Here is a 10,511-nt window from a genome sequence, read left to right on the forward strand (position 1 = left end):
TCCTTCCTGTTGCATATTGATTTCATAGCCAGTCTATAAAACACTTGTGGGGTTAGGAAATGCACTTGAATATATTTCTGACAACAACATCACTGGAAATATTTTGTAAAATACCACATGTTGTGTGATTTGATAAAAAAGTTACCATAGAAAAAAGCAACACTCTAACAATCTTTGGGCATTTTACAGTATTTGAGTAAAATGGTCAAACATTATTCCCAAATTGTTCAGGCAGTATATTCGAAGTAAGTCAGTAAAATACAGGATACAAGCATGAGCACTCTGTGACAGAGTAAACCACATATACAGGGTGTAGATAAAATGCCACACTCGGTTGTTGGCAAATGATTCCTCACCCCAGTTCGATATAAAAGTGTATCTATCAGAACCAAGTTCTGTCAATATGGTTAGTAGAAATATGTATTAAGAAACGAGGTTCTGGCAACGTTATAACTACGTACAATGTGGTCAAGAACAGGTAGCATGAACTGTACATTGTGCCAGAGTTGTCCCATTAGCGCCGGCCAGCATGGTAGCTCAACCCTTGTTTGGTCAGAAGGTTAGCTGCCCTCTGTAAAAAGAAAACTAAGTGAATAGATCAATGCTGAACTTGAACAAGCATCATGGGACGTCCATCCTGAACAGATACAACGGCCAATAAAAAAAATTTAAAAAGCTCAGTGAGATGAGGCAATCGATGACGTGGGGAACAATAAGTAGACTCGCTGATGTTCGATTGGCGTGTGCGCCAAACATCCTTTTTTCAGTTAAAGCATCAATTTGTATTCAATTTACATTTCCACGATGTTGTGTCTTTGTATTTCCTTCTGTTGCTGTTACCTTTATTTAAACATTAAGACATAACACGAACATCTTAAATTCGTAAACTACCACTTTATTTTGTTCAAACAATCGAAAATCCAGGATGGAATGTAACAATATTAGGAAAAGGAAAGTTGCTACTCACCGTATAGCGGAGATACTGAGTCGCATATAGGCACAACAAAAAGACTGCCACAAATAAAGCGTTCGGCCAGTAAGACCTTTGTCAAAACTAGACACACACACTCACGACTGCAATCTCAGGCAACTGAAGACTGGCTTCAGTTACCTGAGGTTTTGTTTTGTTCATGACACAAATAAAGCCAGTAGAAAATAACAGTGGATACAGTAACATCATCTGTAACCTATGAGGTACAAAAAACACAATAGGTGAGCTACACTAGACTGCACATTATGCTATATATAAATAATTCCATTCTGTATGTTTGAGTCCAGGCTTATCTTCACAGAGCCGGTATGTAAACGTATGAGCAATGTTCACTTCGGAGATGATGTTCAAACAACCTTGCATTTGCAAACAATTCACCACTTGTTGATCACACTTTGCTGGACCTTACACAACACACCTGCATCCGCCATTGCTGAACTGGCTGGTACATCCATGGCTGGTTACTATAAAATTGTTCCTTTAAGTGTTCCCAAAAATAAAATTCTAGTGAATTAAAGTCCTGAGAACGAGAAGACCAGAGCTTTGGACCTCCACGACCAGTACATTTCCCTGGAAACTGTTCATTTAAATATTTATCATGCACATTCATTCCGAAGTGTGGCAGTGTACCATCATGCTGAAACTATAGATGTCACTGAACACCCAGTGGAGCACTTTCTAATGTGTCAAAGTATTGCAAAGAAATGTAGGATATGGAGGCGCATTCAACTTGTCTGGCAATAGGTAAGGGCCCAAAATCACTCCACCCATAATTACAGCCCACAGGTTTATGCCAAAGTGTGCCTGAAAGTCACGTTCATCTGCGACATGTGGACGGTGTTCCGGCCAATAATGTCTGTTGTGGAGGTCGAAAATACCTTCACGAGTGAAGCTAGATTCGTCAGTCCACATTATGTTTTACATAAAATGTTCGTTAGCTTCCACTTGGTGCAAAAGCGATTCACGAAACCCTGCATACTGGAAAAGTAAATACATCCAGACGCCCACCCCCCTCCTCACGACCCAAAAAACTATCAAGATATCTTGATTGCGTTTAATATCATCACTGAACTAACAAATCAGAACGTGGCTTTTTATTTCCTACAAACTGGAACAGTGGCTGCTGCAAACGAAAGACAATTTGGTGGCAAAAGATTTCTTTCTACAACAGTCTTAATGTTTCTGTTTGCAACACTTATATTCTGTGAAATTCTGTACACCATTGTTGGAATGTAACTGAGAGACAAGAAAGGGATATTCTTGTAACAACTTGGGAAATCGCTCATATTATAATAGTGTGTCAAGAAGAAATCTTGCAAGATCAGACGAATTAGTGAGGACTGTCAAGAATACCCAACAACCTGAAAAAATTATTTCAGTGTCAGAGACAATAACAACAGGAATAACAGTATAACTGCAAGTTATACCCATCTAACGATGTCAATAAGAATAAAACGAACTTGTGTAGAATAAGCAAAAGAAATATTTGTCAAGCTCAAATCACCTATTTGTGTACAAACTTAAAGCACTGATGATAAAATAACGTGTTGCAAGTTTACATTGCATACATATGTTAATTAGATTCTCTAGCTACAATACGAATGAAGTGACATTGGTATTATGATTATTACTGAAAAAAGCTTTACTGTACGGTACGCAATGTACCCAGATATTACAAACTTCCCATTTAGAACAACTGAGTTTTCAGTCGAAGTAGGTATTACTTTCCTAGTTTATATGCAATTTTAACAGATGGGGTAATACTGGACTGAACCAGTGTATTGGTACCAGCAGTGTATTCGAGGAGAGCAGAAATGATAATCCGACGCGGACTGCAAGTATTAGCTACAGATGTCGTAGATAAAGAATAAAAGTTCTGCAAGTGATGCTTCAACTTTTCCACGAATTGTTGTTACCAACTTTATACAATGCCCCTTCCTCTCAACTGCTTTCTTCTCTCTTCCGTCGTCTCCGCGCAAAGGTAAGCCTCACCATTTGACAATGTTGGGTCTGTGCCCTGTAGCAATGAGCTCGCTGCTCTGCAGTTAACGAGCAGCTTCGGGTGATTCCGTGGGAGTTCGGTACCGTGGGGCCGAACATGGAGGGGGCCGAAGCTACAAAGCAAGTCAGCGTCGACACAGCATATCGATAAAGAGTGAGATCGACATAAATATCCTTGAAACAGTGAGTGTTCGCCAGTAGCACCACAGGAGCGGAGTGAAGTGGTTGGAGTGTGGTTGTGTACAGTAAATGTTTGTGAATGACCATGGCTTACTGATGAGGACGTACTTGAAACCCCAAATCGTATAATATTAGCTTCCACAATCTACTGCAGTGTCAGTAATTGTGGATTTAAGGTGAATGTGAATAAAAATTAGTGATAGTGTAACTGGTGCTTAGTTGTGATTACATCGCCTGGAAGTGTGACCTACTTCGTTTAGAGCAGCTTTCGAAAGTAAAACCGCTGTATATACTACATTAAAAGATAGTACAAAATGAGGGGAGACAACTGCATCCGTGTCGGATCAAGGAAGAGTGAGGTGAGTTTTTCTCTTTAATGACGGTTTAAGTATTAACATACGTGAAATATGAAAAATTCGGAGGGTGACCAAAACTTAACTCTTACAAGACTAAACCGCGTATTCTAGTAGCCTTTAGCAATTATATTAATACTCAGTACTAACAAGCGTCCCGTCGTAGCAACTGATTGCTTTTTTGGGCTAGATTCGCTGTGAACGAATGACCATGATTTTTTAGTAACCCCCCCCCCCCCTCAGATAACAGTAGTGATGTCCATTAGACAAAAAAGTGTATAAAAAGGGAGGAAAGTCTTCATGTGGAATGTCAACCGTTACTAACTATTTTTCTCACAGAACGGTTTCTTGTGTCATGATCTGGTTAGAGAGCAAATCTGGAACTGAGATCCTGAATTAGGGCCTAATCAAGTATCAGAGCAAGGCCAACGAGTGGAACATTAGTTTCGTTTAATACCGGACGATAATGTAGCGTCGATTCAAATTTCTAAGGGAATCGAATCACGGTGAGAGGTTGCCTCGATCTGGTTATAATTTAATACACGTCTGTTTTATTTCCCCGTTTATTTTACCATGCGTGAGTACAAACACTTCGACAATGCCACTGTCACCTTGAATTGAAACTGCAGTGTGCTATTTCAAAACTTGAAAAAAAGTCACCTCAGGTGAAAGTTCGAAGTCCCTCTACATCACAGATATATGCATTTGTTTCCATGGAATCACTGATAATTTCACGAGTTACACCTATCCCATTGTAAGGTCGCAGTAAATTCATTGTCTGACACCTTTAGCAACTCGTGTCAATTGTAGCATAATTGCCTATCCTAATGTCAAAGTAAGCATCACTTACAGAAAGCAAAGCCTATGGCCTTCATTAAATTTCTATGCAGTATTTTAGCTTACTATAAAGTTACTATGTAAGTGTGGATATATATTCAGAAAATACCATGAACAGCCCAGCAAACATGTTTTAATCCATTTCTTTTCTTTTCCTCCAGCTGGCCCTCATTCAGACAAGATATGTTGTATCGTGCCTAAAGGAGAGGTACCCAGAAAAGAAGTTCGAAATCAGTAAGATACTATTTTTTTGTGTTGATATGTTATCGACAATAAGTTTCAAATCAGAATTTGCAGTTGGTTTTATAAGATATGTTTAGCAGTTGCACCATTATGAAGGCATTAAAAATGTACATTATTATTTCCAGTCACTATGAGCACAACTGGCGATAAAATATTAGACAAACCTTTAACAAAAATAGGAGAAAAAAGTTTATTTACGAAGGAGTTAGAAACAGCTTTAGCGGATGAATTGGTAGATTTTGTTGTTCACTCTTTGAAAGATCTTCCAACAACTCTGCCATATGGAATGTGTATAGGTGCGGTCTTAAGGTATGTCTCAAAGCATCTTATAAGATCATCATTGTAATAATTATGCTAAGATTATATTTTTTAATCCTTCCTTTTTTTTTCAGTCGAGAAGATCCGAGGGATGCAGTAGTTATGCACGAAAAGCACAGTAATAAGACATTATCAACATTGCCAGAAGGAAGCGTTATAGGTAAGAGCCCATAAAGTTATCAATGATCTTTAAAGGAACGGCAGAAGTGAGGCAGATTATGTAGAAAGATTTTGGCATGATTTCTGTTGAATGTCTCAATATCGGAGTGAGATAGGAAACAATGTTGGAAATCTGGATTCATTATGATGTCACTGTTTTACTTTCAATTATTAGATATGTTTATTTTCCTCTCTTTGTGTCATCTGAATGTCCGCGTGATTTTTAATAGTTATTTGATTTGGTGTATTAATTGGCCCTTTAATTACATCTTTGGTGTGATATCAGTGACATACAATCTTATTTTTATTAAAATTATTAGTTTGTTGATTGTTACAGGATCTTGTGATTAGATTCATTTCTTAATGAATCTGTGTGTAGTCTCTCTCTTGGTTATTATATGTTCTCTTGTATACACTAGGATATAGATAAGAGTTCCTTATGTTCTGTCATATTGATTGAGTACATAATAATATATTATGTGTACACATACTGATACACCAATTATTTGTTTTATTTTATTTTATTTTTTTTTATTTTTTTTTATAGGGACTAGCTCACTGAGGCGGAAGGCTCAGTTAAACAGGAAGTATCCACACTTGAAAGTCATAGATATAAGGGGAAACCTAAACACAAGACTGGCAAAACTTGACAAAGGTGACACATTTGATGCCATAGTGCTTGCTGTTGCTGGTATAAAAAGGATGGACTGGGAGAAGAGGATCAGTGAGGTAAGGAAGAAATAACAAGGAATTTTAGTAGACTAATATTAAGTTATTTGCGTTACCAACAGAAGCATAAGTGATAAATGGATGTAAGTATATGCAGTTGTCATTTCATAACCATGGTCACAGCTACTCTTGGATGTAATGAAGAGAAACAGTCAGGCTCAGGCATGCCCACTGGTGAGCTTTACAAACTGTGCATCAGTAAACTGTTCACAAATAAATTGAAGCAGCGGAGAATGTGATACAATCTGCCAGCTTTGATCACTGGCGCTTGCCAAATTTCGAGCTTGGATCATCAGCTGAGGATGACTGGGAGGTGCCCAGTTGAAGTATCGTGTAGTGTAGTTGATGACAACCAGCGACAAAAGGAGGCTGTGGGAAGAAGAGGTTGCTTGCACAAAATTTCTAGGTTGTATGTTGAATGGCAGGTAGCTCTAAATGTAGAAAAATTTAATTTAATGCAGATGATTAGGAAAAACAAATGTTTAATGCTACAAAAATTATGAGAGTAGTGACATCACTAATCAATTCAGAACGGCAGTATTGTTACCGTCACAACACCATAAATAAGACAATCTTGTCATTCCCCCGTCTTGTAGCTTGCACTTGGAAACGTGCCTCTTAACAGATATGACTTCAGTGTGTTAGTTGACCTCTGAATTTATTTTAAGAAAGCCAGTAATGTTTATTTGCCTGTGGTGTAACATGCCATCTCATATGTACTCATTGGTCATTTTAAAAGGGAAGATATAAGGGAGGCTGCCTTACATGACTGAAAATATATATTCCTTTAAACTGTAAGGCAGAATTTCTTCCCAGTGTGTACCTTCAGGAGCCAAAACATTCAGTACTCCCAATAGACATACAAAAATTAAAAGTCCACAACACCACGATGGAATGTAAGGTGTGCTGAAAAACTGATCTTAAGCGTAGTCTGGGGTATAGGTTAGATTGAAAGGTGACAGTTTAGTTGTGGCTTAGTGAAGCCAACGAATGTGCATACGAGTGCTTAGCTGTGATGAAATATCAATCCGGAGTGTAGCTTGAGGACTAGATGAGGTTGAAAGATGTCAGTTTGGTAAACCCATGAACTAAATGGTATACCATCATTTAGCTTTTAATTTCACTTTGGTGGTGTATAATTTACACATGTCAAGTGTGTTTTGATATATTGTTGGCACCTTAAACTTGTAGAGTGAAAACTTTTTACTTTTAAAATAATCATTAAATATAACGAGGTAAAATATTGTTTCAAGGATCTGCTAAGTGGTGTGTGTGTGTGTGTGTGTGTGTGTGTGTGTGTGTGTAGTTCCCACATATACTTACATAGCTTTGCCTCCCACAGATGCTAGACGCAAATGAACTCATGTACGCTGTGGGCCAAGGTGCCCTAGCAGTGGAGTGCCGTGAGGATGACCTTGAGGTACTTTCATTATTGGAACCATTGCATCATGGTGCCACAGCCCTGAGGGCACTCTCAGAGCGAGCATTCCTGCGTACATTAGAGGGTGGTTGCTCTGCTCCTGTAGCTGTAGTATCTTCTTACACAGATGGCACACCAAGAGCCACACTGTCATTAACTGGTGCCGTCTGGAGCCTGGATGGTTCACAAACGTTGAAGAGAGGAGCTGTATGCCAAGTACGGTATCATGAAGAAGACGATGATGGCGAGCCTCCCAGGTGGGTTCTTGCACGTACACAGGTGATAGTTACAGGTATCAAATGAATAGCTGTGGAATATAAAATTTTCAGCATTAATAATGAACTTTCAGGGAAAATGGACAAAAGAAAATATGGAAAATAATATCAGTATGGGAAATTTCATTGGTTGTAGCTTTTTTTCCTTTTATGTATGGCGATATTATTGTATTTGAATGGTATAAATTCTGGTTTTGTTGTGTGTCATTAGCTGAGTTTTGTGATCGACGATAAATGTAACTCCTGTAAAGCATAGCACGGCAATACACCAGCTAATGGAAAAATTTTATATTGCAGCAAATGCCCATACCGAATGCCAAAACTATTTTGTAGCATGGCACCAGCATCTCTCTCATATATGGACCTTGAAGAAGCAGAAAAGCTTGGAGAAGATCTGGCAATGAGCATGATTAAAGGTGGAGCCCTCACCATTATGGCTGAAGCTAAGAAGAAAAATGAAACAACACCAAGTTGATACTATTTATTTAAGTAGTCAGCTGTTGTTAAATTATTTTTCTGCTGTAAAGTTGTGTATGTGCACAATGCCCTCTCATTTGTGAAACACCAGTTGTTTCACTGAAACACAAAACTACGGAGTGATTGTTGTGTTAACTGCAGTTAAGTGCATTTATGCTTGAGGAAAGCGTTCTTTGACCCTGGATGGATGTAATGCAGTGTTCATTTGATGCAGTTGGACACAGTATTGAGTACAAGTATTTTGTTACAAGATCCAACATTATTGCATTGGTGTGTATAGTGTAAGTTTGTTCATACCATGTGGCACTTTCACATCCTGTATTCAGTGTCAAGCTCAGTCAAAATCAAGAGATGTAAAAACCATAGTTAAATCATAACGACAATGGTGCTGCTGTTCTGCCATTTGAAAATTTGTGATTTATACTAGTTCTGACAGACCAGCTGTTGCTTGATATTCATAGCTGCTACAGAAATTATCAATTTGTAATTTTAAAATTGTCAGGCCTTTTTTTTACAATGGAGGGATATGACATAAGGCGCTGAACTCTGATACCAGGATCAAGTGCTACATACTATCATTGGACAGAGAGTAGGAGTGGAGAGGGAGAGCGCATGTATTTTCTTCAGACATAAGTTGTCCTTTAAATATGCCTTTTAAGAAGAGAGCCTGCTCAAGCTGTGAACATTTGTAACTGTCAAAACTAAATGTTAATAAGGCATGTTTTTTTTCTATATTAGCTGTAAACACAGATATGCATTCCATTGTATCCAGCTACAGCTATCGTCAATATGAAAAATATTTATTTAGAGTCCCTAATGTCAGTATTTATAATGAATTGTAATTCAAAGCTGCCTTGTTGTAATGAGTGAAATGAAGAATGGTTTTTTGTAATTTCGGAGAGCAGACAAAAACTCTGGGCTGTACTTCATGTTCAATACCTGTTGCAGTTAAAGTCTCACATCATGGAGCGGGCATCATAGAGATCATTCATTTTTTGCATGGTAAAGTTACCATTATTAAGTGATGCATTGTGGCCAGTCAGGAAATAATGCTGTTACTTGAGACAGGGGTAGACACCTAGAGAAAAAATTCCTTCCTGCAAGACCTAAGTGTTAACTTCAGGAGCAGGTTTACATTTGCACATATGTTGGGTAAGGTCTGTTTGTTAAATAAATGTGATGTGGACAGCAGATACATACTCAGGTGTAAAAAGCAGCTCTGCAGCAGAGAGATGCTTAACTTCTCAACATTGTTCCTTATTAGACTGAATGGTTTTGTAGTTGCTTGGTTCTAAGTATTTAATTTCAGTGTTGTACTATAGTTGTGATGTGCATTTGCATCTGGATGATCTCGTGTGCACAAAACAAATGCTTAACACGTGTGTGTGTGTGTGTGTGTGTGTGTGTGTGTGTGTGTGTGTGTGTGTGTGTGTGTGTGTGTGTGTGTGTGTGTTCCTTTGTTGTATGTTAAGACATTTATTTTTATAAAGCTGTAAATAAACTTTTATATTTATGGAGTTATAAATTGTGATGTTACATTTTCTTTCTGAGAAGTGTGCCTACAGTTATAATGAATGAAATAGAAAATGAATGGCTTGCTATTTGTGTAAAGCCTCACCCTGTCAAAAGATTTATAAATGGTTGAAATTATGTATATTTGTATTTACCCTCAGTGGAAGTTTTCTTTGAGAAAAAGCAATGTATTTGCCACCAAGTTTAGTGCTTGGGCTCAATTATCTGCGGTAACATTAAACTGTTTCCTATGAACAGCACTGATTCTACAAGATTGGTTGGAAAGGATGTACCATTCCACTTTAAAGGACTGTTTGGTGTAATCAAATAGTCATGCGTCATCTCTTTGTCTTTTAATATGTTGACTACCAGCAAAGCATAGTGATGTCTATTTCACTGGCAGGTCGGGCCATAGCACCAGATGTGGAGCTCTGCTGTGGCCGTGCGTTGGCCTTGTTGCAGTCAATGCAGTAACAAGAAGCCGACTCGTATTTACAGTGTAAATACCTTCCATGAATCATCTGAAGATTTATAAATAGTTGAAATTATGTATATTTGTATTTACCCTCAGTGGAAGTTTTCTTTGAGAAAAAGCAATGAATGCAGTGGTTACAGATTATTAAAACAAATTTGTCGTATTGTTCGTTAAACTAGAAAGCAATTGAGGTCACTTGCTGAAAAAGTCCACATTTTATTGAACACACAAATAAAATGAGCTCAACCCATGTTGTATGTTGTAAATATATTAAGACAACTATTGCGCATACAGTGTCCATGATTGATTTTATACCATATGGTGCTTTGAAAGGTATGAGAGACAAGTATGTCTTAAATTGCTTTCTTGGTGTCAAAAGTAATTTTGCAGATTGGGTCATTTCTTACAGAGAGTTTAGTGTTCTTGCTCCGCACTGCACATTACAATAAAGAGTTGAGAGGGTTATCATCTCGGGGATGTTCATTGCACATACCAACAAGAAATGGCACTTGTGAAATTGGTCCCAACCAAATCTTGCAAT

General features: G+C 37.9%; 1 protein-coding gene across 1 annotated transcript; it reads left to right on the forward strand.

Annotated features, from left to right (window-relative positions):
- Positions 1-3,047: 3,047 nt before the first annotated feature.
- Positions 3,048-10,220, forward strand: LOC126334891 (porphobilinogen deaminase). The gene is made up of 7 exons (XM_049997592.1): positions 3,048-3,531; positions 4,524-4,596; positions 4,731-4,914; positions 4,998-5,083; positions 5,630-5,811; positions 7,154-7,488; positions 7,804-10,220. The coding sequence occupies exons 1-7, from the start codon at positions 3,487-3,489 to the stop codon at positions 7,979-7,981; spliced, it is 1,083 nt and encodes a 360-aa protein (XP_049853549.1). The 5' UTR covers positions 3,048-3,486; the 3' UTR covers positions 7,982-10,220.
- The last annotated feature ends 291 nt before the right edge of the window (positions 10,221-10,511 follow it).

The sequence above is a fragment of the Schistocerca gregaria genome, chromosome 2 (genome assembly GCF_023897955.1).
Source record: "Schistocerca gregaria isolate iqSchGreg1 chromosome 2, iqSchGreg1.2, whole genome shotgun sequence".
Lineage (NCBI taxonomy): Eukaryota > Metazoa > Arthropoda > Insecta > Orthoptera > Acrididae > Schistocerca > Schistocerca gregaria.